Genomic DNA, 27974 nt, shown 5'->3' on the forward strand with positions numbered 1-27974 from the left:
CGTCCTTTCCTTCATCTGACTGGTGGTCTACTCAGCTGTCGGAACACAAAATCATTTCATTTTTGCGAAACTTGGAGCATAAGAAGAATGGAAGTGAGAAGAAGTCGAAACTTACCTCGAAAGAAATGACATTATCTTCTTCCTTCCTTCACTTACCTTTTATCAATCCGAGTTTGCTTCCCGGGAAGAAGCAGAGATCGGGAGAATTTTGTCTTTCTTTTCCTTGGGACATTACACCTCATCTTTGCAGGGCTATTCAGCCTGAAGCCCTCACCCTGACTCATCGAGGAAGACTTACTCGAGTAGATGAGAACGAGGGTATCACGCTGGTCTTATTGACTTGACTCTGCTTTTGAAAACGGACGTGCCAAACATCAATCTGATATATCCAACGAGATCATTAGATAGAAGTCAGGTCGATTGCTTGGGGAACATGTTAGTACTTCGGTACTCGTCCCGAAATCATTAACCTCGTACTTGAACATAGCACATCACAAACACGTATCAAAGAAAGAAACCTGACATCACATCAATTCTTAGCATTCAAAAGCATAAAAGATAAGTTTAATCAATTAATCATACAAATCCTCTTTCGAACCCTAATCCCTGTCATTTCATCATATATAATTTCCCTTTGTTCCAATATCATTGAGCCCAATTACCAGAATAATCCGATGAAGAACGTTTGTGTGCACCGACTCCGACGGGGGATGTGTTCAATTCGGGAGAATGTGAATCTCCATCTGATCCGACGGCTTGAGGTGAACGGGTACGTTCCCATTTTTGTAATTCTTTTGTGAACTGTAATCAGCACCGTCCGTTGCTTGGCCTTTACCACTCCACACACTGTTTTTCATCATGTCCAGCTTGGATGATCTAACCAGGAGACGAAAAAATCCTTGATGGGATATTGACAAGTAGGACATCCCGACTGGAAGGTACATGTCAAGTTTGTGAATAAATGAATGTACCATGACCCGCAGTACGGGGAAGAGAGACTATGATAGTGCGTAGTCGAATTTATGACACTTGAGTGAAGGAGGAAGAGATGTGACGATGAAGGAAAGAAAACAAAGTTTTCAACTCACTTTATCAAAAGCCATCGAGGCCTCTTCACTAGAAGCAGAATCTCTCTTCTTTACAGAAACATGATCATCATCACTGAACGGTTGTCCCATTTCCAACAAAGTGTTTATTCTTTGTTGAGCTTGTAACAATTCGTCTCTCAAAGCTTCAACTTCTCTCTCTGATTCGTCCATACGCAAACGCATCACCTCGGCTTCACGTTCACGAGCCGTGAGTACATCCCGACCCGCGTTGAGCTCAGCTTGCATCGTTGTATGTTGCGATTGTAAAGTGGCGAGTTTTCTCTGTAGTTCATGTTCGTTCGGCGAAGGTGTGGCTCTGCCTGAATTTCGGGGTGCACCAGGTTCGACGGATGCGCGACCGCGAAGATGGTCCATTTCGGATTGGAGTGAAAGATTGGCGGCTTTTTGTCGGGAGAGTTCGTCCTACGAATCAGCTGACTTCTGATATGATAACACATGGCAAGACCATACATAAGAATTGGAATGGTGTAGAGGCTAGAAGAGGGTAACACTGGCCCGGGGGGGGGGGGGGGGGAAGAAGGAAAGTTTTGGGGATAGATGCAGAAACATAACCCACCTTCAAACGCTTCATCATCCTTTCGGTACCTTTGACATACTTGACAGCAGTCTGATAATCACTCTCCAAACTCGCCACCTTTTCTTTATGACTAGCCTCCATCTCCGCCATTCTTTTTTCAACATCTGCCACCCTGGCCCTTTCTCCTTCCCCAGGTGGCGATGGTGATCGCATCGAGAGACTGGTGGGTGATCTGGCATCTTTGATTCTCTCCACTAATCTTCCAAGTGACTCCACTTTATTTTCGGCTTCCTGACATCGTCGAGTGAGCTCATCAATCTCTCTCTGGGCGTTGTCAAGTTCCCGAGTTCTTTCGCGAAGTTGCATTTCCAATTCTCGAGTTGTTGGCACTTCACCAACTTCACTGTCGTTGACTGCAATACCATGGTCGGCCACTACGAATCAGCGCTCGCTCGCAAAATACCAGAACCGTCTCCTAAGCCAAAGATTGTATGTACCCTCGCCTCAGTGTTCGCCGGTGGCATCTTTAGTGTACGGCAATCAAGTTCCACATCATCGCATCCGCATAACCCACAAAGTGGGAATATTGGGAGAGGTCTGAGGACAGAGGAGAGGGAAAATAGACAACAACTCACAAAGATTACGCATCATAGTCAACCTAGTTTCCATCTCAGTCACTGCCTGTTCCCTATCTCTCAACTCTGCATCTCGGGTAGCTTGCAACTCCTTCAATTTGCTCGTTTCCTCGTGTGACTTTCCGAGTTTATTCCGATGAACTCTGACTTCCGCTCTTAAAGCCTGAACCTGAGTTTCGAAATCACGAGCCTTTGTCCTATGATGGCTGACTCCAGATTCGGCGGCATCTAATCTTTGTCCAGCTTCTTTCAACATTCGTCTCAAAGAATTACACTCTTCTTCCAACGCACGAATCTGCTCCCTATGTCCGTGAGAATTACGATCTTCATCCGCCCTCATCTCTTTAAGAGAATCGATGACTTGGCCAAGTCCACCGGTGGTGAGGTTTCTCAATTCGTCCGCCTCCTCTCGAGATTGAGCGTAAGCATTTTCGACCTCTGTCATACGTTGTGTAGCCATGTCCGCATCTCTTGTCCTCGCTTCCAATTCGAGTCTCGTATCGGCCAATTCCGTCTCTAACTCTGCGATTCGGGAGGTGGATTTGAGGTTTTGAGCTTCCAGCTCCGTCGTTCGTAGACCGGCCGCATCGATAGCACTTTGAGCTTGTTCGATCAACCCGAGATGTTGGTCGCGAGCAAGTATGGCGTCATCTAACTTGGTACGAAGTTGATCTCTTTCGGCTTCTCGTTGTTGTGCAAGGGATGACAGTGTGATGAGACGCTCGGTATGATCTCTTACTGAAGCTTCGGCAACGATGACTTTTTGACGGACGTCTTCCAGTTCTTCGAGAGTATTTCGATGAGCTTCTTCGGCTTCTTCAGCTCGTTTCAGAGTTCCAGACTCTCGGTCAATAGCTTCGGCATGAAGTTGACGATCCGAACTACATTGATCGGAAAGACGTTCCATATCTCGTTGGACGTTGGTATGCTCGGCTGATAGAGTGGCGAGCTGACGTTCCAACTCAGCGATTCGTTCTTTTTCCAGTCGACCGAGATCGATAGGTGAGCCAGATTCCAGAGTCGCAAGTTTAGCACGATAGAAAGCTGCTTCTTGTAAAGCTCCACGACGTAGTCTGTCAGCTTCAGCAGCCTTCTCGGAGACAGCTCGCATTTGAGAAACAAATTCGTTCTACAGCATCAGCGGAGGGTTGTTCTTGCAAATGATATCTTACCTGTATCTGGGCCTTTTCCTGCTTCAACCGTATCAGAGCATCTTTCAATACTTGATCGGTACCACCACCGTCTGAATCCCGATTAGGTATCAGAGCCGCTTCATCTCGATCAGGAACGAATCCTTGCGCCATAGCACGACCAATAACCACTCTTAAAGCAGCTTCACGCTTTCTCCCATGATCCACTTCTGCTTCTCTGGACTTGAGCTCCCGTATCAAGTCCGCAGTGCCTGACAGGGAGGTAGGGCGTCCTTGGAAACCATTGGCAGTAGGAGAGCGAGCATAATAAAAGGCATCGGAAGGCGGTGTTGGTTTATCCACAGTGTCTGTCATTCTCATTCTAGGTGAGGGACTTCGAGTTCCCACCACGCTAGCGTTAAACTGATGTTTCACACCTTGAGGAGGTGAAGAAGGTCCGGGGGCGTTTGGAGGCGAAGTGACTCGAGCAGATCCGTTCGGTACTGGACTGGCTGATTCACCATGTTGGGGAGACATGGCACGTCGATATTCCTCGTCTCCTTCCCGTTTCGGACGTTGGGGCACGCCGTTGGGTATTGGTTTAGTCGCTTGTTGGGCCATTGCATCTAAAGATTCAGATCGAGGCATGGGCCGTTCGGGACTTCCATTGACAATAGGTATTCCATTGGGTCTTCCGTTGATTAGTGCAGGGGACATGGCTCGTTGTTGCAAACTGTCCATTGAGCCTGAAAGAGGTATACCACGTTGTAATGTTTGCTGTTCTATCGACGCCGGAGCCTGTGGGACAGATGTTTGACCCGGTTCTGGCGTTTTCGCTTTGACCCGCGGAGTCTGAGAATCACCAGGGTATTTGATCTTGGCTGATAATGTCAGCTAACAATATCAACGTGTTGAAGGACTAGCTTACTTGTATCTAGGACATGTATCAGAGAAGGGTCATCCTTCTGAGTGGGCATCGTGGCATTGGCTTCTCCACCCAGAACGAATATCCTTCCATGCGCAGCGACCATGGAATGTCCAGATCTCGCAGATGGCGCAGGACCCATGTTTTGGAACATGAACCATCGATGATCTGACCTGTCAGTTCCCTGTGTGTTCAATGAGGAAAGAATCGCACTGGAGATCTTGAAAGCGGCTAGATCCCCGAGATCTTTGCCATTGACATCCCGACCTCCGAACACATAGATGACGTCGTCTACGATGGCTGCAGCGTGTCCCTCTCGAGGAGTGGGGATATACCCGATACAAGACAGTTCTGTCCAAACACCCGTGGCCACTTCGTATGCCCATGTGTCATTGTAATGAAATTGTCCATCTGTACCTCCGAACCTGTCGAGTCAGCGATTCACTTTTATGTCAAGAGATTATGTACAGGTAGATTTTGCCTTGATAGGACATGAGAATGTGACCTGTCCGTTTAGGAGGTGTGCGGGTGGTAGCTTTGACTACTTCCCACGACTGTTGATCGCCAGAGACTGCATCATCAGCTCAACATCGAGTACCAGAATCGATTGACTAACGTTGCTTGACGTCGAACGCCCAGAAATCATCCATGAAAGCTCCCTCGGCTTGACCTCCAAACATGAACAGCTTGGATTCGTGCATACATACGGCATGGCCGTAACGACCGACTGGACCATTGGGGATAGATAGTTTTATCCATTCCTGGGTGCCTACAAATTAGCATCTCCGCACGAAATTCCCACTGGTCACAATAGCCGAAGTGAAAGGTCGAGGTGTATGACCGAACGAAGATGTTGGGTAGGAAACACTCACGCAAATCGAGAATGTATAAAGCCTCATCTTGTGGGTCTTCAGGTCGAACCTTGGTATCCCCTCCCCAAATCAACATGATCCTATCCGCGATAGCACTTGCATGTCCGACCCGAGGTAGAGGCGCGTCACCTTTAGTCTTGACGAGCATGGTCATGCAATCTCTCACGTCCATGGACCAAAGATCGTTCCTGACTGTCTCGTGCACAAGACCGCCGAATAACAGCATGTGGCCAGAATGTGAAGGGAAGCCTGGAACGGAGAGACCATATCGTGGGAAAGGTGATACAGGAGGTTGTGGAGGGGAGGATTGAGATGCGTATAATTTGATAGGACGTGTTGACCAGGGGAATGAAGAGGCTGGAGGAGCGGAAGGAGGACGTGGATGTTGGACTGGTAGTTGAGTAGTTTGAGGAGTGGGATGGTCAAGATTACCATTAGGGATCGTCTGGGGAGTCAACATAATTGCTAGGCATTTTTTCCGCCGTCGGCTTCTAGTAGTAGTCTCCTTGACGACACTGCAAGATGTGTTTCTACATCAAGGATGGACAACACATGAAATGTGTGATAGACAAAGATTGAGTAAGGGAATAATTTATGGTAGGATAAAGATGAACTCACAGGATTCGAAGTCATCCGTTTACCATTGACCATAGGCGGAGTAGCACCTATACCATTTTTCATAACTTGACCTCCCACAGTCGGAGCGTTACTATCGAGTTGAATGACAGGTGACATAGTAGAAGGAATAGACGGCGAAGAGTGTATCATCGAAGAGCGCGTTGGCGGAGGTGGTGGTGGTGGGGTGGCGGAAGTACGAGGAGGAGCAGGTCGAGGAGGGGGAGAACGAACGATACGAGAGTTAGAAGGCATAATGGATTGTAGATATGATTAAGAAGATAGGAATAAGTGTCAGTGGAATTTACCTCAATTATTGATTCTCTCTCCCTCCTTGTATTTGGTGTCACGATGGTGTGACACAGAATACAGTCGGTGTATACACTGTCACGCTTCATACACCATACACCATACCAACTTGACAAACTCGAAACACCACGAAACCAAACGTTTATATGATTATGAGGTTCGGAGTGGTGTATGAAAAGAAGAGATATACTGCGATCTGACAAAACTCAGATAGTTGGGAAAGTTGAGAGGGACCAAATGGTCAAATGAATAGAGAGAGGGTGAAGAGAAGGGTGTATGTTGGTAAAAAGTAGAATAACGAGATGAATTCCTCGATATGGAGAAAGAGATGTAATTGATGTATGACATCGATCGAGTAAAAACAATTTTCTTTCATAACCAACCTCGTCTTCATCCAATCTGTCAATCTGGGATACTTGACAAATCTCTCATGTTTCTTTTTCTTCCCACAGTCATATGAAATCATCCCATCCACTACAATCCAATATGGGCAGAATGAGGGAAAGAGGTTCGGATAAATGGGATGAAGTAAAGAGAAAATTAGAAAAAAAGACTCACCCTACTGGAGGACTCTGAGTGGGTGAATGATCTCCAACATTCACATTCAATCCTACATCCTTCTCCTTACTCTGTTTTCGTTTGAAAAGCGACATGTTGAACTCATCCAACCCTTTTCAAGAGTCTAGAGTTTTACTTCAAAAATGACTGCCTCGACACTCCTATGACGATGATCCGACTATGGATAGATATGTGGGATGTTAAGTTGTCGGTATCTTGGTATCTTGATGAGTTGATGTTCTGGTATCCAGTTGATAATGATGGTGGTAGAGGTTGTGGTTGTGGTTGTTTGACAAAGGTACCTTTGGGTGGATAATGTTGGACCGGGGATCGATGGTCGGGTTCACTCTGCTTTCGTCTTTCGGTCGATGTATCCCAAGCCAGATACGACTTTATGATACGTGGAGAGAGATACACTGTGATAGGTATGAGGATAGTGAGAGCGGAGCAGAGCAAGCAAGCAGAGGTACGGTAGATTGAGATGGATGATACAAGGGGCCAAAGGAGATGGATGGATGTGAGAGAATTCAGGGTCAAACATTTCGGCGTACGGTGCAAAGGTCCGAGCGTCACCAACGCGTCCGACAACCATGTTCACCCCTGTCCATCACCAGTACTTACTCGTACTCGTATCTATACTTGCCATATCTCTGCGTACACACTTTGGCAACTGAGCCTCATGCAGACTACATCTCTGCAGACTGACTGAAGCCTCGACGACACACTTCCTGGCTCATGCCTGAGTAGCAACGTCGCAGAGACTCACAGTCCGAGCCGTCGCGTCGACATGAAACGCACGTATGTACTACCCAGAACATGATCACATGTCGTTTATCGTATACACAGATCTTACATGCGCTCGTCATCGTCGCCTTGATGCGTATGAATTCATGATCGACTGTCCCCTATCCCCACAGGTCATTCTTCTCTCAAATACCTGTCTGCGCGACCAAGAGCCCAGATGCAAAATACGAATTTGAAAGCTACCATTAGGTCTTTTCCAACTACACGAAACAAGACTTACCGGGATAATCAATCGCACAGTTCTTATTGAAGATACCTTCCGTGTCTTCTTGTTCCCAACGTCCATCCGCTTTCTGACGACTCATGATGAGTTGGACGGCCTTACGGATGACATCTTTGACAGGGTATTGAGCGTAAATGAGGGCTAGAATTGCCCAGGCAGTTTGAACCACTTGAGATTGATCATGTTGTGAGTACTTTTCCGTCACGCATGACTGTCACTTAGCATTGTCATTCATTCCCCTGGAAGATGACTCCAGACTTGAACGTTCGTGTCTGAAAGGGGATAAAGGGTAAGGGGCGAGTTTGAAGGAAATTGACACACCATATAAGTCTCTCCCCATCCTCCATCCTCCATTTGTTTCCCAATAAGGAACGAACAAGCTCTCTTGACTCGCTCGGAATTATCGTATGTCTCCCCTGCTATTGCGAGTGATTCCAGAGCGAACATGGTAGCATATGTGAAACAAATTCCCCTGACCATCAGCTCATGCAACATGTCACTGTCAGACTGCTCACCATGAACCATACCATGACCCATCTTCACGTTGAACGCTGTGGATGTACTGGATAGCCTTCTTGACGGTCTGTTCCACCTCGCGTGCTCGGTATGAAGGATCAAGTTTGGAAAAGTATTTCAGAGCAGACAGCGCAGAGGTGGTGCATTCCGGGTAAAGGTAATCGACCATGATGTTTCCTGACGATCAGCCATCTTTTCCCAGCTTGACGTTTTAAGAGAGGGGAATTACGAGCACCAGAAGAAGATGAACATACCAAAAACCTCTGCTGCATTAAGCCATTCAAGTTTCGGACTTCCACGCATGAGCTCATAACTCGCATAACCACCATTGGAGTTTTGTAAGCTGAGTAAAGTGTCGATACTATCTCTCATTCTTTCCAATGTGACAGGTTTAGGAGTATAGTCTAATCCCTGTAGACACATGACAGCTTTCAGTCCTTCGGCAGTACAGTCGCTGACCTACAATATTAGTGACCCATACGAGTCAGGGGAAGCCAGTGAACGATGACATACCGTGTAACTCTGCTCTGGAGTGGAGAACGCCCAAGCACCTTTGGAACGATGTCTATATCCTTCTTTCATCCATTTAGGATCATGTTGCAATTGCGCTCTATCTAACCAATCAAGCATTCCCAATACACTCGTCTTATTATCCTCCTCGTCTGCTAATCCCGTTTCAACAGCAGCTTGAGCCATGAATGCTAAATCCCACAACTGACTTCCGTTGGTACCCATCATCATCATCCCATCTTGACTCAGCCATAAAAAGTCTCCTACTCTTGACAAATGCCTTTTCATAGCTTCTGATTCATTACCCTCTCGCGCAAATCGACATACCATATTGAAAGCCTTGGACACGGGACCTAGGGTTTGATATCCTGTGTTTTCGTCCTCGTACGAGAGTAATTGGTATGCACGATCGTTGGCAATCTGACGTAGGGGAACAGTCGATGATAAGAGGGGAACATTTGGTAATTTTTCGTATATGCCAAGAACGGAATGTAAGGATGATAAGATTGGGTGAACGGGGGAATAAATATCTATAGGACTGACATTGTGACGTTGTGAAGGCCAATCGATACTTTCGTATGGCTGAGTGTAAATTTCTTGACGAAGGGCGAGAACCATAGGTGTCATGGCACCGACAAAACGAGTTCCGTAGAGGTACGACATAGGAGTGACTGTAAATTAGCTCTGATGTCTCGTTCCTTCAGAGAGCTCACAAGTTTGTCGGACGTGGATCCACTGTCATTTCAGCGAAAGCTTGTGTACAGCTTGATGACTCACCCAACGCCATGGAGCAAATGGTACCCAGTCAGGTAATAACCTAACAGATCAACAAACTCTTACGACATGAAGGATCGATGCTGACCATAATTCTGGAGGAACAGGTGAAACACCTTCCCAGTCGTAAGCTCCAAGAACGGATAACCATATCTTCCCCCAAGTGGGTATACAAGTAGCACCTCCCATTTTATGAATCAGACCTCTGATCTCTACCATGGGTCCTTCGTCGGGTCCCATACCGAGCATGCGCAACGCGACGTAGTTCATAACTGTTCCGTATACCGTAGGTGGGGCTGCTGTATGTCTTACTAGTCAGTTTGAGACAATACGAAAGATCGCGAGCTTACAGACCCCATCCACCTTCCGGTCGTCTCTTGGAGAAGAGATAACGACGAAGTTCGACCTTTTGTTCATGTGTAAAAGAGTGTTTCGTTACGGACATGGCGATGACTAGACCTGGGGTGAGGAATAGCGGACCTGATCGTCAGACCCAGCGTTCAACCTCATCGCATTTCATCATGTACAATGATACAATGAGGGAGGAGGATAATTGTACATCGCACTCACCACCATACTCTGTGGAAAAGTGTCCATCATGGCTCTGAAGTTGTTTGTAGAACTTGAAGCCATTCCTAGCTGCATCAAGTGGAGATTGAGGTTGCGGAAGTTCAGGAGCACCCTGAGGAATCAGCAAGGTATATCGAGCCTACTTGAAGTATCAGATAGAAGAGAGAAAAGATACGTACAATATCTAGACCAAGCCAATACTTTGCTTCCTTAGTCTGCTTCCACTCATCCCTAGCTTGGCCGGGAGGTAAGTAAACCCACTTCTGCTGACCGTGAGAGTCTTCTCCTACGACGAGACGCCAACCAGTGAGATCCGTCTTCTCTGGTTCCCAAGACGCCATTTTGTCAGGAGAGGGGGTAGTTTTGGTGGGAGAGAATATGTAGCAAAGTGGAAAAGGTGACGAGGTGATGCCATGATGGATGTTGTTACCCCGCATTCCTCAGACGTACGATTGCGGGGTAACTCAATTCTGCGGGGAGATTAAGCTTAACTGCATGGTGCATGGTGCATGGTGCATGGTGCATGGTGCATGGTGCATGATGCATGGTGCATGGTGCATGATGCATGACATTTCTGTACAGAACTTGACTACAAAGATGTTACTTTCATCCGCCAGATCACATAGCATTCTTCATCTCCCTCAACTTACCCATAACTTTGATCGGGTCAGTCTCGCCCGTCGCTTTTCTGAAGAATCAGCAGCCGTACCGTCACAGTCGCATCCGGAGTGTGTGTGAGAGGAGAAAGAAGCAAGAACCTCACTTGGCATGAGGTGTATTGAGACGCATGAACACATTCCAACTCTTCTCATCTCCTATGGTAGATTTCCCAGTAGTGCACGAATCCTTTTGAGCTTTCTCCAACAACCTATCCGTCAATTATCTCACATAATTTCCCATTGAAGAACATACCCTTGCAGAGCTTTATTATCAGGTTCAATGGTCAACCCGAATTTTGCTGAACCTTTGGTATACTCATGACCGTTATAAACCACAGTGTCATCACGGAGGGTTCCGAGATAAGCGAGTGCTGTTCTCATTTCCTTTGGGGTTCCTTCTTATCAACTAAAGTCGCCTCCGTATTATTCTTAGTACGTACCTTCAAAGAACCGACCACAACCGGCGAGAAAGAGTGTATCTCTATTTCGTCAATGAGAAATCGATCACTGAACACAAGTGGGTAAGAGCTCACCCGGTGAAGACACCTCTTTGATCTGTCTCTTTATCTTCTACGAAGAAGCAAATCGAATCTTGAGTATGACAAGGTGTATGCATGCATCTTTTCCATAAGCTTTTGCTTTTTTTCTCGGAATGTAGTGTAGGGTAATCAGAATTAAACTCACCGTACATCGATATTGCCAATTTTGAAAGTATCTCCATCTCCAACTACTACATTCGTCCCTGCAGATTTGCTTGACCCCCCGTAGGCGTTGATGCCAGGATGTAGAGACAGCTTGACATGTATCAGCATCATGATTTCCTGATGAGAAGCTTATCGGAATACTTACAAACTTCTCATTACCCCCAGAATGGTCATTATGATGATGAGTAGTTATCAACGATGTTACCTAATTCGTCAGATCGTCTCTTATACTAGAATGGATGAAAGACTCACTTTTACACCTTCTTTCTTCACATACTGGGAGATATTCTCAGCATCCCAAGGATCCACTACAGCCGCTTCTTTGGATTTCTCATCTACGATGAGGTACATCCAATTATCAGACCATGTTACTTGGATGGGTGTGACTTTCATCATGTTTCTACTCATCAGATATGTTTCAATCATATATCAAAGTCAGCTCACTTTATGGAAGTGGTAAAAGGTCTTCTTGCCAGATGTGTAAATGAAAGAATTCGAAGTGTTCGCATGCTTATGTAGGACAGTGAGGAAGGAGGAAAGGAATCCCCTTATTCTATGTGGGGCTCCGGAAAGACGAGTGAAGGTGAATGTGGCATGTGGCACCGAGGGTTGTCGAGTAGGAATTCATCGAGAAAACACGGTCTGGCCAAGGAAAGGGATACACGACGAGATGAAGAAAGGGTATAAGAACTATGTAGAATACACAATGGACAAGCCTCTCCCAGGATGACTGTTGTTCGTACGTAAGGGGAGTACGAGACGAGGATTGCAAAGCAGGAGAAGGAAACGCAAACGGTTACTCGTATGCTAAAATCAAGCTTCATAAGTCATGAACCCAGCCATGTGGTTCCATGTCTGATTCTGTACCAAATGGTCTTTTACCCTGTCTGATCTTCTCTTCGTGGTCCATGGTCCAGGAAGACGTATACGTTAGTCCTGTGGTTCCTGGAACAGAGCCAGACATATCGATCGATCGTCATCAATCAATCCATCAACCCCTCATTCCCGTCGTACGGAAACACGAGGCATCAATCCCTCCAACATGAGGCATTAGCAAATACGTTTCTCTTCCTTTTCCTTCTCATACCTTCTCTTATCATACAGACCTCACAACATGTCTACTCCAGACGTCATTATCCCTAAAACAGTAGAAGAGACGATCTTACACCCCGTGGCTAAAGTTAGGCCTGTACCCTTGAAGGCTTCGACGTGGTGCGGTTGTAGGGAATGTCATTGTCCTCGTGAGAAGACGGGACGGGATGTGATCTGTCAGAGTGTGAGTCTAGATCTTTCCATTTATGTGCAAAGGGCGAGAAATCTAGAGGAGGAAGAAGCAAAACTGATAGATAGTGCACCCTCGGTTTCCACGAGCCTAATGTTTGGTGAAATTCCGAATGTGAACGAAGAAGTGATATGGGATCAAGCAAACAGGGTGTTATGTAGTTGCAAGGGCTTCTAGCAGTAGTATCAAAGTCATGTTAACATGTGAACTTTGCATAGTGAGAGGAATGCATCATGTATGACATACTATACCATAGTACAAGAGTTCCGATCGAGTAATGGTCCTTTTCTGCCCACTATGCACCTGATACTCACCCAACCCCCGTGTCCCACCTACCTTACATCGGTTGTAAACTCCCCGTCATCGTCACAATCCCAATTTTGTGCGGTGACCCACACCTAAGACTCGTGTTCACGCCGTGGGCTGGTGAACAAATACACTGAATGGGTGGTTAACAACCACTCGGACAATCATGACTCACCTAATTCCAATGTCGATCACCATACAACTCTTTCATTTAACCCATGTACTGTATGACGACCACCCCGATCATGTTCCTCCATACCAATATCATCAGTCCATGCCCATACCCCGTGGGATACCGTAGGAGACCGTAGGAAGAATGAAATACCGGTGTAGACGAGATCCGGTCATGATCCATGCGTTATACGCATGACAGTTCGTAACCCTTTCATTTCCCCATGGTACAGGTCAAGCAGGAGACCACACCTCTACCAGCTGGTATCGGCTTACACTCTTTGGTCTTGTCTTTGAAAACATTTATAAAAGGCGTTCTTTCTCCAATGGTACCCTCATCTCAAAAGTAATCTACTACTTTCTTCGACTGTACCCTTTCATCCATTGAAGTCTTACCGAACCTAGTGAAACCCACCGCAATCCCTTAGCGAATCTACATAGACAACACCAGTACTCTCCTTCGTCACACCATGTCCCAATCATATCGCTACCACTACTCTCTTCCTCAAATGCCCCAATCTCAAATGGTCCGAAACACTCACGGACCCATCCCCTCTACCCCTGCTCCCGTGTCCAGCAACAGACTGGACACACGTCTACAACCATGTGCATGTAGATATTGCACGTGTATAAGACGTGCTTCTTGCGCTTCTGCCGTATGTGCGGATGTAAGTGTCATGTCCTTCCTTGCGTTTTTGTTACTCATTCTTCAAATTATTCAACTCCACACTTTTATCACTTACTTTCTCTACCTGTGTCCCTGTCAAATCTTCTGGTTTGATGAAACTCAAACCTCCTCCTGTCCTTCAAACCAATGAGTGTAATGATATGTTGGATGATCGAAAATAAGAAGGTATTGTGACTTCCCCAGTCTAGGGTTGAAGGAAGAACGATAAGCAGCATGGAAGATGGAAGAGAGTACGTCGTACTGACCTCAGTGCGCACTAGGTCATCACACCCGTTCTCTTTAATTTTCAGCAGGTCTGAGAACCGTATGAGAACCAAAAAGAAAGATCGAACCCCCCAAAACCCGATATTTCGATGATTTGACAACCCGAAAGAGAGAAAAGTCCGAAAAATGGAGTAGAGAAGTTTCAAAGGACAATTGTCATGTAACACCTAGAACCTAGCACTTAAATAAATATAAAATGACTTGTATGAATCATGAGCCTTACAGTAATATCATCACCTTCTTTTTTTAAAAGACTAAGTGTAAGTAAGTCCGAAGAACCATCCCTTCGCCCGAAGATCGAAGGACGAAAATCGTCGTCCGGTGCCTGTCCGCGACTCGTGGAGTAGAGTACCGTATGTCAACGAAAGACTACATTCTCGAGTGGTGCATCTTGTCAACGTGGTTGTGGTTTTCGAACGACTGGAAAGATTTTCCTTCTAGGAGCATGGAGAGAATCATACGAATATCTAATGTCGTAAGCTGTATAAGTCAAAGTGGGGGGAAATACACGTTAAGAAGCATCCTTCAACTTCCTATCAACGAGGTAAAGAAGTTATTCATTCCGTTTACCCCGTCATGAGGCGTCATTCGGTTTGGGTATAAGTAATGAGATAGATGCCTTGATATTTTCTTCAATCACACTTTGAACATGTCATTCGGGATGTTGTTCTCTTCCCACATACCTCATACCCATAACGACCACGACAGGCAAGAGGGGAGGACCAGATTTGAGTCAGAACCGTTCGACGAATGCGTCGTATTCCTCCCTTGTGGATGTACGGAATGTCAATGTGAGATGTTGACTACTATGGATATCTGCGTTTCTGTAAGTTTTATCATGTAGATTTGAGCTGATGGTCAGTGTCAGATGGGGGAACATACTCATACTGCTTCTGCTTCGTAGAATGGATGGATCTACCCTCTCGCCACATGGATGAATGAGGTTCGTTTGACCGGCGGAGTAAATGTCGTATCGAATGATGGATGTACTGTAAAAGGGAGATATCTGTGTGTGGGTAGCAAAAAGTTGTAAATATTGTCGTCTTCTTGATGTCAACGCTTTAACGATTGTTACGACGAGGAACGAGGGGAGAAAACCCACTCAAAATTGTCGGCGAGTGTATGATCAATTAAGCAAGTGTCAGTTTTGTCAATGTCACCCGGAATGTATCCATACAACGTACATATATAATAAACCCCGTTCAAAGCATTCAAGATCAATAGCAAGACTAAACTTCTCTCCAACCTTTACTTCTCCCCTCTTCACTAACCTTACCAGCTTCGAACCCATTCTGTGTCGACTCTTCAGGTTCTTCTGGACCGAGTACGAACTGCGGTCTTTCTTGCTCTGATGTAGATACCTCTTCTGCTGACTCATGGGGTCCTGGAGATGTTGGTGGACGTAACGCCTCCAGCATCTCTTCCGCCCCTTCGGGTAGCGTGGGTGCGATGCTGGGCGCTTTATGCGATCGGAAGGATCTTATCGACGGTGCACAATTAGGATTGGAAGGTCTCTCTTCTGTGGTCGGAAGGGCCAATCGGAGTAATGAGGTGTAGGCTAAGCTGTCAGAATAGTTTCTCGGTTGCAGTAAGACTAAGGCGAAGTCTAGCGGAGGATACAGATGTACAGACGAAGAGGAGCAGGAGAAGGTCAGAGGGGAGGAAAAGAAGAAGCCAAAACTCACGTTGTCGACAAACAGGACAATACCATCCCTTCGGTTTCTTTTTACGTCTTTCCCTTCCAGTCTGAGTGGTTCCTCCAGCCACTGGTGTCACAGGTGTAGGTACCGCAACATCAGCCGCAGGAGGAGAAGCATCCCCTTCAGCCGGCTCAGCAGCGGTCGTATCATCCCGTCTTGACACCTTTCCTCCAGCTCCAAATTCAATCATCCCCACTGCACATTCCCTACAAACCACTAGATGTCGACAAGGAAGTAGGACGACGTCCCGAGGAGCTGTGAGACAGACGATACATTCATTTGGCGTGGATGCGTAGAGATCTTCATGAGCATGGTCGTCCGCTCCTGGAGGGTATGATGCGTGATTGTGAGTCGTGTCTTTCCCAGCGGATGACAATCCGTATATTTCCTTGAGAAGGAAAGTATGTGGACCAATCTGTCATCAGTATCGACTCACGATTCAAAGTGAAGTGGATTTACGATTGCTTCCCGTCTGACAACTTTGACCACCCAGACACGTTTCCCTGTAGGAGTAGATGGGGCCGCTGTTACTGTGCTTGGAGCCGCACGAGCGTCGGCCGTCCACATGCCAGTGATAAGGATATGAGTGAGTTGTGCGTTGCGTCTCTGCAATGTCTCGCCTTGATGATCAGCATCATTGTAAGATTACTAAAAAGGACCAACCTTCAGCGCCTAACGCATCAATCTTGATGAGAATACGCATTCCCTTTTCTTCTTCTTTCTCTTCCTCCTTCTCCACCGCCGAAGGAACCCGTGGGGTCATCTCGATATTCGCCGCCTCAAGATCCCTCTCTTCATTTTGTCGACGAGAGAAGAACCCGAATCTTCGTCGTCTCCCTCCCTGCTCTGACATGTTATTATTCACAACACCTCCTGTCTCTGGAACTGTTGTCAAAGTAGGTTGAGGAGGGCTGATGTTGAGATTAGAAATCCCCCTTTCCAACGAGCTGCGGTTGGTCTCGGCACTTTGCGAAGTGCGAGCTCTGATTATGTCGTTGTTTGATGCAAGTTTCCTCTCGTCGTGCGAGTCCCGAGGCATGTCTTCAGCAGATCCAGGAGGAGGGGCAATAGCCGAGGATAAATCCAATGCCGATGATGCGGGAAGTGTGAACAACTGATCGAATCCACCTGAATGAACGCCTGTGTAAACGACGGTGGGTTCTTCATCGAGGACAAACGACTCCTTGCCTTCTGGCATCGGCACAGGGGATGGGTAGATGAGCAGGGTGATATTGACTTGTGGAGAGGTAGCGTCATAGTTAAATTTCAACGAGTGAAGGGGACGCTGAGGGACCGGGATATCTTTCTTAGATGGTGAGGCGGCTTCGATCTCTCCGTCTGCATCGAGGGATGCTCTAGTGGGTTCGACATCGTCGCCTTCCAGTTGTTGGAGCAACAAAGTGGGACGTTTAAGGTTTACGAGGGCTTGAAGAGTGGTAGTGGCGTGTAGGCCCTACGGATCAGTTCATCGTCATTCACATATTTATTGACCCAGTACTGACTGGCCAGCCCGCATGAGCCAAGATTATCATTTGATTGGGAGTGAATTACCCCATGCCGATGACGATATGGTGAGTATGGAAGAAAGCAAGATCGACCCACCTCTTCACTTTTAGCCTTATCTACCCACCCTTTGACCACATCAACCCCAACCTTAACACCCTCATCCCTCTTCGTCCATCCAGGTTCATCATCCTCGCCCACATCTGGGCCGAAAATAGTTTCTCTCCTTCTCACATTTTTTGCCGTCTCATCGCCATCGACATTTATCCCCAGTTGTCTGGCAACATCAACTACCAGAGTATGTTGTACGGCGTTAGCATGTGCTTGTGCTAGATTCCGAGGAGGAAGATTAGAAGAGGCTCGCAATCGACCAGTACGAAAAGACCCCGAGCTTGGTTTGTCAGCGATTTCATCTACATCTACAGGGTTGATGGAAGCTCACTATGCTTGAGTATACCAATTGGATATGGAAGCTGAGTTTGTGGCTGCCATCGTATCCTACTCTTTGGACGGTTTGAAGGAGAAGAATAGAATGTGGAAGGTGAAGGGCGAAGGAAGGGATGGGACGATAGGGTGGAGGGAGAAGCGAGAAGACACTCGGCGATTGCCGGTATAACAAGCTGACGAGTGATGACGTGTGTGTGAATAACGACAATCGACAACTCGAGGAGCTACAGGTCTGAGAACGTTCACACGGTGCGAGTGTGTGGGAGGGAACGATAGCAGTTACGACTCTAGAGGAAAGATTGACAGAAAAGTAGAGTGAAGGAAGAAGAAAGGGGTGGCGGACGACGTTGTCGGGCAGTGCAATTGCATTAGAACCGGCCTTTGCTTTTTTACCATATCGGGTAAGTGACACCAAGTGGCAGCTTACCCCGGCTATCTTTGGCTCTGGCCCACAAGCCAGACTGCAGACGGTCTCACGTGCAACATATTGCCTTCAATCCTTACACCGCCAGAGGGGTTGGTGCAGAGCTCAGTATCTCATGAATATATGCATACAAGTCATCACATTGGTGTGTACAGACGTATCATGGTCGTAAATCGTATCGTCAAAGACCCCGATCGTGAATATCAAATCCACTCCGACCTGCCATGGTTGTAGTCTGCTTCATCAGCATCGTCCTCATGTCTGGCTCATAATCACAGGACAAACAGGATAGATACTCACCTGCGTGTCTGATCACCAGTCTAGCACCTCCCAACCCATCATCCTCTTCCTCTTCCTCCGAGCTCTCTTCCTCCTCGTCTTCCTCGTCCGCTCCCTGTGCAAGACTCTGCTCGACCAGTCGTGCAAATTCGTCGTCCCCATCGTCAGCACCGACCTCTTCGAACTCTTCGTCCGAATCTTCTATCACCTCGACAGACTTGACTTTGATCGGAGTGGGTGGTTTCTTCGGGACCGCCGCCGAGGGTTTCTTGGTCCTTGGCTTAGGTTCTGCCTTGGGTTTAGCTTTAGCCTTGGGCTTTGGTTCGGGTTTCGGAGGCTCCAACAATTGAGCAAGTTTGATGGTCTTCCCTCCCGTCTTGGGTCGAGTGGGAGTGGGAGCAGGTTCCGATACCCGAGGACGTTTAGCAGCCGGCAGTGCCGGAGTGTCAGGACCGACCATGGATGATACTTCGTATTTCTCTTGAGACGAGTTGGAGTTTCTCTCCCCTCGGTTGGCCGGCCAACCTTGAGCGAGAGGGACAGAGGTTGAAGAGGAGGTTGAAGCGTCCGAGGGTCTACGAACGGGTGGGAGTGCCAATTGAAGAGAGTTGGTCGATGGAGACCGATTGAGGGTCATGTGCAAAGTCGTGGGAAGAGCATGTAGGGTGAAGCCCTGTAAAGGTAAGCCTGTGTCGCTATGCACATGATTCACCTGCTTCACACCGGCATTTCTGGCAGGAAACATCATGAAAGATTTTGGGAGGTGGAGAGAAGTATGAAAGGAGGAAGAGAAGGAACTTACGTTGGTAGCTGGGTCATATATCAAGACGCATTCCCTAGCCTTGTTCTCTTCTTCCCTGACGTCGAACACCTGCTGAGGTGCATTCTGACATTCAGCTTTACTCAACCGTGATTTACATAGATAACATACCCTTGGACGTAAGACGCCCCGACGACCTTGAGGTGTGTATTCTAAATTCCCCTGAGTCTTGGGCTGGATTGACGAGGGTTTGAAGGGGTCTGATGGTAAGCTGAGATGGCAAGGACAATTATATATGGAAGAGCTCACAACGGAGAGACACAAGCTCATCTTCCTCTCTTGAGCGTTTGAGTGGATTAAGCGATCCGGCGAGTTGAATGGAAAAGCTTCCAGAATACGGGAAACCAGCGAGCGGAGTGGCGGCCATATTGAGCTGAAAGTAGGTGTCGGTGGTGATGATTGGTTGTTGAAGTCGAAGTGGGAGTAGCTGTAAGATGGATAGATGGATAGACGGGAGATGAGATATAAATATGGGTAAGAGATAGATCAAGTGTGACAGACGTGACCAAGAACAAACAACAGGTCACGTCAGAGTAGATACCAATAAGAGAGAGAGATAGTTCTATACCCAATTGAGAGATTGAGAAAACCCGCACTTTCACACCTTTGACGGCAAACCGGCAACCGAACATTCACCACGTGGCAATCGCGTGGCTTTATCACTTCTCCACCAAGCTCGGACCCCCCTCCGCTCACCTCTTTTTTTGAGCGTATTCCAGTCGTGACACTTTATACTCTGTATATGACCATCACTACAGTCGACAAAAGTATTGCCAATTCAAATAATCCCAAGTCACTCACAACACTTTATAGTCTTGTAGACATTTCTTTTGAAACTTGAGACATAGAGTACGTAGAGAACGATTGTCATGATGAGAGGAAGAAAACCTCTTGGCGGTCCTGGCGCCCCTCCTAATTCTGTCAGTCTTCATCCCTAATGAATGTGAAATAGAGCTGACCATTGGATGGTGATAAAGCGTATAAAGAGAGAAGTGAGTTCCTCTCTTAGTTATACATACCCGCCTTATACACCTGCTTGAGAATCTTTTCAATGATAGACGCTGATTGGGCAGATAGCAGACCTAGCTAAAGAAGATACAGGTGGTATCACCTTGACACCGAATGAATCGAATATATTATCTTGGAGGGCTACACTTCCAGGTCCCCCAGGATCACCATACGAAGGAGGCATTTTTGAAGTTGATATTCGAATACCGGATGATTATCCGTAAGCCCCACTTCTCGCTTCTAATTTGACACATCCTTCGTTCAGAAGTAGGAACGCGAACATTGATATCAATATTAATACTTAAATCTTATCAATTCTGACTGTTTCTGTATCACCGACATGCTGAGTACCAGATTCTCTCCACCCCACCTTCATTTCTTGACACAGGTTTATCACTGTAATATAGCTCCCAGTGGCGCAATATGTAAGCTTCTTTGAACGACAGTCAGAGTTCAGCTGACGATGTTAGGTCTAGATGTAAGTCCGATTGACTTGAAATGAAGGTCACGACTAAGATCACAGCTACTTAAAACGAATTGGTCCCCAGCTCTTTCACTATATAAGGTCATCTTGTCACTCTCATCCCTGCTTACCGATCCTAATCCCTCCGATCCCCTCGTTCCGCAGATCGCACAGCAGTATAAACGTGACAGGAAGAAACATGATCAGACTGCGAGAGAGTATGTGAAAATGTAAGTTATGCCCATTTCTTCACCTTCCCAATCCGTGTCATGTAGTCTCCCCTGGCGGTGTGCCTCAGGCCACAGGCATAAAAATTAATTCTTTCCCCTAAACTGGTGATCACTCGTACGCATCTGCCTAGTGGACAAGTACCCCGTGTTGTATGCAGAGTGGCGGGGCGATGTCTTTCGACATGTGTTCATGCGGTGGCCTTGGTTGCAGGACATCATGATGATTCACCGCATCCCTCTCTTTTGAAGATTTCTGACTGGCGATGACGCTGTCGGGGACGTATGCAGTGTGCGTATGAAAGCTGATAGCAGGTACGCCCTTCCTAAACCTAGTGCCCCTGTCAAACCTACCACGGAAGCGGTTGCTTCGTCATCTCGACCCAAGCCGATCCATCGGCCCGAATCTGGCTCTGCCCCTTCCACAACGATAGCAGGTACACGTCGGGCACGGACACATGGTGTGGGAGCGGGTGACGATACGATTGACATAACCTCTGATGGGGAAGACGACAGTGACGTCGAGGTATTGGGTGAAGGTTCTAATCGTGTGAATGGGTCCGGGAGGAGAAGCGGACGGAGGAAGAAAGCCAGAGTGGAATCGGACGAGGTGATAGTGGTGGATGATTAGGGAGATGAAGAAGTAGACGATATTGGACGAAGGGACAAACACATTTGCATAGAGACAGCTTTTAGGTCATGACGGATCAAGACATGTATGTTGCTCCTTCTACTGAACTCATCACTCTTTCGAACCTCTCTCTACCTTCAAACTGACCGAACGCGTCCTTTCCGCGTGGCGCGTGTGGCAGCCGGCAGCGAGGCAAAAGCTCGCGGGGAGGGAGAGTAGGAAAGATCCCAAAATAGCTCGTTTGAAGTGCCTGATCATAACTTGGTGACGTACATGCACGTTTCGACCAGTATTGTCACCACGCACGTCCCCTCTTAGTCCAAGACGGTGGGGATAAAAACGGAGGAGCCTGCTCCCCACTTCCCACTTGTCACTTTGTCATTTGCCCCATCACTTGCTTTACTCGTCACTACACCAAGCTACAACATCAGAAGAGTCATCATGTACCCTCCTCAGCAACAAGAGACCGAAGCTGTACAGCCCACAGCGACAAAGATGATGAACATCAGTTAGTACCTTTCCCCCTTTACTCACCCCGTTCTACTCGGGGATCTCGGGGACCTCAAAGCTGGAGTTGATGATTTCTTCCTTTCCTTCTTCATGGTCTGGACTTTACATATGGACATCACCATCATCTCCACTCGACAGTTGTTATCATCACTGTGTTCCGTCGATAATTTTTACGAGAAAAGTGCTGATCGTAGCTCCCGTTCAGACCGAGCCGGCCAAGGAAGAGAAAGCCTCTTGGTGGCCACTTCGTCTCAGAGGTGGATTGGGTCCATGCTGCGCTTGCTTGGATGGTATCGTATGTTCTTTTTTATCTCCTCCCTTCTCCTCTCTACTCTTCTATCCTGTCTTTCTTTCTCTATACCTTCTCCCCTCTCATTAGTCGTAACATTCCAGAATCTACCCGACCATGCGGTGTAAGCACCGCCCCATCTCACCCTTGTATCCCACATGGCGTATCAAAACACGAGACGAAAAATTCGAACCTCATGTATGACATGCACTGATTCACAGCTATGCTGCTGTGCTCTCGAAGAGATTTGTTGCTGCGGAGTGAGTCATTCCTCATTTCGAATAAAACGTGACAATGTACTGATGATTAGCTCGAAGAGTTGTGTTAGTTCTTGCCTCCCCTTCCGCTTGTTCATATGTCTCCACGATGCGTACGATTTGAGATGAGATGGTGTACGAACCTTTTCGCCGTCTGCCGCCGCTTTTCTTGTAAAACTCATCATACTCACTCTTCGATCGATTGCGATCTCGTCTGTCGACTTTAGGACGCGTGATACGCTCACTACAGATACTGAATTTATACTCACCCTTTTGGAAGGTTCAATCCGGAACGATGGTCGAAGATAAGAAACCGTTCTAGAGAGGGAAAACTCCCATATCAAATCGAAAGGACTCACATTGCTTTCCAGGACGACATGTGGGTATGCGATTTGGTGGTTGACCGATGATGCTGTACTTTACCCCCAACTTTCCAGTACAGACTTCTGCGGTGTCATTACAAGTATAGGTACTGCGGACTACGGTGATTACAGCGCACCTCAATCACAGTCCACTAAGTTACAGGTACCTTCATTCGAGTCCCCCGGGAACATCATCGCCTCGTGCCCCAATGAAGCAACCATTCGATCCACCCTGGATTCTTTTGCTGATGCTGTGATCGCATCGCTCATGACCATATCACCGAACCATTGATGATCATCATTTTTCAGTGTGCACAGCCCCCTCGTTCCACCTCGAGGCATTTTTTAGCTTTCCCGTTGCTATGACGACAATACAAACTCTGTTTCAATTTCCTTCATCTCTTCCACCTTCATTTGCCTCTTACAGTTTCTTTCTCTCTTCTAAGGATCCATACATTCATTGATACAGGGAGATAAACACCATCAAGCGACAAGAAGATGTATCCTCCTAATGCAGAACAAAACAAAGTTCAAAGAGAGACGAACGAACAACCCATTGCTCAGAAAACGATGAGTGAGTCGAGTGTGATCTATTTATTACCTTTTTCTTCGCCACTATCACACTTCCACCTCCAGATGTTTCTCATGTCTGATTGTTCATGCCATCCACTTGTCTATCGATATAAGTACCCAGAAGGTTTGGTAGACAAAGAACTGACTGATTGTGGACGTATAATCTGATTGATAGTGGCAACACCTAATTCAACCACATCACAGGAAACACAAGAAACTCCAAAGAAATCATCTTGGTTCCCTCTTCGACTTCGGGGTGGTGGATTATGTGTTGATTGTTTAGGAGGTTGTGTAAGTTGATAATCCTTTTCTTACTTCTACTTCTACTCGTTCTCGACCTTCCGAATAACCTTTCTGTTTCTTGGAATCTCCAACAGCTGGCAGATCTTTTTGAGTGGAAAATTTGCCAATATCATCTTCAGAAGATATGTGTTTCACAATTGGACGAGAGCTGACCACAATCAGCTGTTTTGCTGTGCCTTAGAAGATATCTGTTGTTGTGAAGTGAGTAGGAATTCCTCCCGCCCTCCCTTCCTTCTGTTAATCCGATATTGTAGCCCCGTTCTGTTCACTCTGCTTCCTGCTTCGGTCATAATCCTTTTCACATCGTCGTTCTCAAACTTTAGGAATCGACCAGAAACATGTGACTTGACCGAGTTCTAATTTCCAGCTGGACAACATATGTTGTTGATTTAAGGTACATGTACCATCATGTCTAGGATAAGTAAAGTGATACGAAACATTGGTAAGATATATGAGAGGATGCAATTGTTCACTGAAGCAATAAACCAAACTCAGGTTAGCCGCTCAGCAACTCATGTGTATCAACCGTTTTGATATTGTAATGCTTTACAGTGTCAGTGAACATGAGACGAGATAAACCTTCCATTTCTCATCGTTTTTTGTACACGCACCCTCTGAGAATATTCTCTCCTTTCTTGATCCTTTCTTCCCAACCTACTTGACCTCGAGCGGGACCTTGAGGCACGTCAGAGGTTTTGACGAATTCGAACAGGGTAAAATGAGTTGATGGGGATTCCTGCTTGTCAGTTTATGTAGCTCTCCTGTAAGGGTCCGTGGCATCACATAGACAGTGTATTTATCGTATGAGGTTGGCTGAAGAATGTGAAGATGTGCGAGAGAATCCACGGATGAATGACTAACTTGGGACACGAGAGAAAAGCCAAAAGATTGAATGGCTTCGATGAATGATTCGGTCGATACGAATCTAGAGGTGACTTCTGCTATATGTAATTGACCTCTGTTTAATCAGCGTCTGTCTTACCCTTCCATAGCATACCCCGAAAGTTGAACAACTCGTGGCCTGGTAGCAGAGAGGTCGATATAACGAGGATGGAGGCATCTTAGAACATACCCTTTCTTCAATATTCTACACGCTTCATATATCCCTCCAAGCCAGTTGAGTCCCATCAAACTAAGACAACAAACGACCACATCGACAATTTCACTTGTGCTCTCACTCCCATCCAACTTTCTTTTTTTCTTGTTCTTCTTGCCAGATCTCACAGCGTCCGGTTCAAAACGATCCCCGCCTAAGTTTTTCTCCCCTGACGCGATTTCGTCGGCATGCGCTACGGAGGATCCAGGCTCAGAGATTATCCCACCGGAACGACCGGGTAGAGGAATCCCTTCGAGAAAATCAGCCTCTACGACCCATCCTTCCCCCGAAGTATTGTGTACGTCTCCAACTAGATCGTAGGAGAGGACTGTCTTGCCTTCTGGTACCAAAGCTTTAGCTAGACCAGCTTCACCACATCCAAGATCGACGATGACGGTTCGGGGTGGTAGAGGTCGAAGACGGGAGATGATAGCAGGTAAGGGAGGAGAAGGCCACGCGGCGGTAAGAGACCGATGGGAGAGATGATACTATGAGTGAGTCTACGCATTCTCCGCCTCTTCTCCTCGATAACTATCTGTACCGTATGTAGCCAGATTCACAAGTCTCCTCTTCCCCCACTTGTCATGACTGGAGTAGGAGGCTCCTGAAAATGGCCCAGCAGTTTCTGGAAGATGCAGCCCAAGAGCTCAGGTGAGCCCAGTTTAGATCACGGTGTATGTTATTCAAGAGATAGAGGTGGAAGGAACACATGGCAGGAGTATGAAAAGAATAGCCAGAGCTGAAGAAAAGGGGAGACGATGTAGACACTCACATCAGAGAATATCTTAGGATCACGACTCATCATCTCCACCGCATCGGTCGAACGACTAGAATACAGTTGTTCATTTATCCATCTTCCATCAGCAAAACATCTCTTTTCACTGTTCTACTATAAATCACTCGCCTGAAACGAGCACCGTCAAGTTTCGACTTCAGTCCTTGTTGCATCTTCGTCAACCCTTCTTCTCCTCTGGAATCAAATTTGAGATCGTGCGGCATAGAGAGTTCAGCAGGAGCTAGCTTATCCTTCTTTCCGTCTCTCATCCCTTCCACGCTCTTCTTGCTTTCAACACCCTTGCCATTGGCTTTCTTGTCAGGTTTGAAATTAGATCCATTTAGAGTGTTCCGATCATGCTCGAATGGTCGTTGTTGTTTTTGCTTAGTAGCTAAACCCATCTCTTCCCTGCCCTCTTTCCGAACGGTGGAGTGTGGGGAAGACAATCCAGGACGGGAGAGAACCTTTTCGAGATTTTGCTTGATAGACTTTAGATTGTTCTCATTTGCTCGGACTATCTGAGGCGCCGATTTCGCTGTCTTGTTGCTGGTTTCGAGTTCAGGACGTTTACGTTTCCCAACCTTCTTTTTGTCGTTGGACGATTTTCCAACGTTATTTGTCAGCCCTATGGACTGAGAGGTGAATGATGTTGATGATCCCTCTGGGATGTTAACTTCGAAAGCCGAAGAGAAAAGCGACATTTTCTCCTACTATCGAAGAATGTTTAAAGATAATTCAAGGAGACAAGTGATGCATGGTCCAAAAGTTAAGGAAATCTCCATGCGGGGTCCCACGAGAAAAGTTGCCACAACGTTATTTCCGACCGTTCCGCCGGAACTTCCAAGCATCCCAGTACTTACTTAGAGTATTGAGTGGCCACTGGATCACCTTCACCACTATCTCTGTTCCCCCAGAATCAAGATGGATTATCAGGTGAGCTGGTTATTAAGAACAATGGTGTTGAGCTTACTGTCAGAACCGAGCTGGTGCTAACAAAGGTGGTGGTGGTGTGGCAGGTGATTCAGAGACTGCGGTCGATAGAAGGGAAAGATTGAGAAAATTGGCTTTGGAGACTATCGATTTAGCTAAAGTGGGTTTCTCAACAATTGATCGTTCACAAATCAAATTCCCACACTTTAAAAAGATTAATCTCCATTTCTCACCGTTCAACATGTCTACTTCAAACGCAATTGAAGCCATCGGGACCGCTGTAGAACATATCTGACAATAATAGGATCCTTATATACTTCGAACACATCTCGGTACTTTAGAATGTCGACTCTGTCTCACATTACATATCAACGAAGGTTCTTACTTGGCACATACACAAGGTAAAAAACATCAAACGAATTTAGCAAGACGTGCAGCTCGTGATAATCGTGATCAAAATTTATCAATTGCAAGACCGACACCACAACAACAAGTTCGTAAAAAAGTATTTGTCAAAATTGGTAGACCTGGTTATAAGATCATCAAGATCAGGGATCCTTCAAGTGGACGATTAGGTTTATTGTTTACTGTTAGTTTACCGGAGATAAAACAAGGGGAACAACCTAGGAGAAGGTTTATGAGTGCTTTTGAACAAAGAAGGGAAGTACCTAATCGTGCTTTTCAATATTTTGTCGTATGTTTAAATCTCTTTCTCACTCTGATTATCTCCTTCTCAACTTCACACAACCTTTCTCCTTTTCATGCTTGGCTAGGTTGGATTTCATTTGGGTTGTCGGCAGTGAAGAATGAGTTCAAGGCTTTCTACCGTTCTACGAGGTCGACATGGGATTGAGGGTTGCCATCACTCAGATGACATGTAGTTTGGAGAATGGGACGACGAGTGTGGTCGAGCTGATCTTCAGCTCGCGGCGGAACCATACGAGACCATAGCATTTGCTATTCCAGCTAAAGAAATGGTAGATCCTGAAGAAGATCCAGGATCGACATGGGAGCACTGGGATGCAGACGAAAAGGTTTACTCTTGTCAATTTCTGTACAAATAGTCTTCTGCTATACCATCATTCCTTTCTGTGTCGTTTTCCCTTCTTCAACCCCGTTCAATCACTTTGTGATCCTGAACCTCATTACAATCATGCAATGCATCAAGGATCTACTTCATGAATATTTTCTCACACCCTGATCTATACACTACGCGCAAAACAGTCATCGTCATTG

The 27974-nt window shown here is 46.6% G+C and overlaps 8 protein-coding genes across 8 annotated transcripts; 2 read left to right on the forward strand and 6 right to left on the reverse strand.

Moving 5' to 3' along the window:
- Positions 1-645: 645 nt before the first annotated feature.
- On the reverse strand, positions 646-6058 carry TREMEDRAFT_59843 (uncharacterized protein; the record flags this gene model as incomplete). Its single annotated transcript, XM_007001773.1, has 11 exons — positions 646-801; positions 1089-1511; positions 1666-2060; positions 2262-3390; positions 3434-4272; positions 4320-4484; positions 4530-4741; positions 4785-4887; positions 4933-5085; positions 5189-5633; positions 5807-6058. The coding sequence occupies 11 exons, from the start codon at positions 6056-6058 to the stop codon at positions 646-648; spliced, it is 4272 nt and encodes a 1423-aa protein (XP_007001835.1).
- Positions 6059-7588: 1530 nt separating this feature from the next.
- TREMEDRAFT_26919 (uncharacterized protein) lies at positions 7589-10408 on the reverse strand (the record flags this gene model as incomplete). The annotated part of the gene is made up of 12 exons (XM_007000747.1): positions 7589-7653; positions 7695-7908; positions 8019-8169; positions 8213-8390; positions 8468-8672; positions 8727-9394; positions 9437-9458; positions 9501-9540; positions 9586-9804; positions 9848-9977; positions 10068-10179; positions 10247-10408. The coding sequence occupies 12 exons, from the start codon at positions 10406-10408 to the stop codon at positions 7589-7591; spliced, it is 2166 nt and encodes a 721-aa protein (XP_007000809.1).
- Positions 10409-10685: 277 nt separating this feature from the next.
- On the reverse strand, positions 10686-11823 carry TREMEDRAFT_25740 (uncharacterized protein; the record flags this gene model as incomplete). Its single annotated transcript, XM_007000604.1, has 8 exons — positions 10686-10755; positions 10831-10935; positions 10980-11124; positions 11167-11207; positions 11260-11346; positions 11411-11520; positions 11576-11635; positions 11683-11823. 8 exons carry the CDS (start codon positions 11821-11823, stop codon positions 10686-10688), a joined length of 759 nt encoding a protein of 252 aa, XP_007000666.1.
- A 3547-nt stretch (positions 11824-15370) lies between these two features.
- TREMEDRAFT_73129 (uncharacterized protein) lies at positions 15371-17836 on the reverse strand (the record flags this gene model as incomplete). Its single annotated transcript, XM_007002158.1, has 6 exons — positions 15371-15699; positions 15827-16256; positions 16301-16461; positions 16505-17294; positions 17444-17735; positions 17787-17836. The coding sequence occupies 6 exons, from the start codon at positions 17834-17836 to the stop codon at positions 15371-15373; spliced, it is 2052 nt and encodes a 683-aa protein (XP_007002220.1).
- A 582-nt stretch (positions 17837-18418) lies between these two features.
- Positions 18419-19681, reverse strand: TREMEDRAFT_59846 (uncharacterized protein; the record flags this gene model as incomplete). Its single annotated transcript, XM_007001774.1, has 5 exons — positions 18419-18450; positions 18516-19167; positions 19297-19380; positions 19426-19514; positions 19564-19681. 5 exons carry the CDS (start codon positions 19679-19681, stop codon positions 18419-18421), a joined length of 975 nt encoding a protein of 324 aa, XP_007001836.1.
- A 703-nt stretch (positions 19682-20384) lies between these two features.
- TREMEDRAFT_18130 (uncharacterized protein) lies at positions 20385-21556 on the forward strand (the record flags this gene model as incomplete). Its single annotated transcript, XM_007000367.1, has 5 exons — positions 20385-20542; positions 20677-20747; positions 20793-20800; positions 20846-21015; positions 21328-21556. Coding segments are annotated over 5 exons (636 nt in total), but the record flags the coding sequence as incomplete, so codon positions are not given.
- Positions 21557-24526: 2970 nt separating this feature from the next.
- TREMEDRAFT_25619 (uncharacterized protein) lies at positions 24527-26032 on the reverse strand (the record flags this gene model as incomplete). The annotated part of the gene is made up of 6 exons (XM_007000587.1): positions 24527-24673; positions 24799-24895; positions 25010-25156; positions 25208-25521; positions 25806-25907; positions 25934-26032. The coding sequence occupies 6 exons, from the start codon at positions 26030-26032 to the stop codon at positions 24527-24529; spliced, it is 906 nt and encodes a 301-aa protein (XP_007000649.1).
- A 697-nt stretch (positions 26033-26729) lies between these two features.
- On the forward strand, positions 26730-27802 carry TREMEDRAFT_59849 (uncharacterized protein; the record flags this gene model as incomplete). The annotated part of the gene is made up of 4 exons (XM_007001775.1): positions 26730-26741; positions 26785-26898; positions 27043-27432; positions 27662-27802. The coding sequence occupies 4 exons, from the start codon at positions 26730-26732 to the stop codon at positions 27800-27802; spliced, it is 657 nt and encodes a 218-aa protein (XP_007001837.1).
- Between the last annotated feature and the right edge of the window lie 172 nt (positions 27803-27974).

The sequence above is a fragment of the Tremella mesenterica genome (assembly GCF_000271645.1).
Source record: "Tremella mesenterica DSM 1558 unplaced genomic scaffold TREMEscaffold_1, whole genome shotgun sequence".
In the NCBI taxonomy this organism is placed as follows: Eukaryota; Fungi; Basidiomycota; class Tremellomycetes; order Tremellales; family Tremellaceae; genus Tremella; species Tremella mesenterica.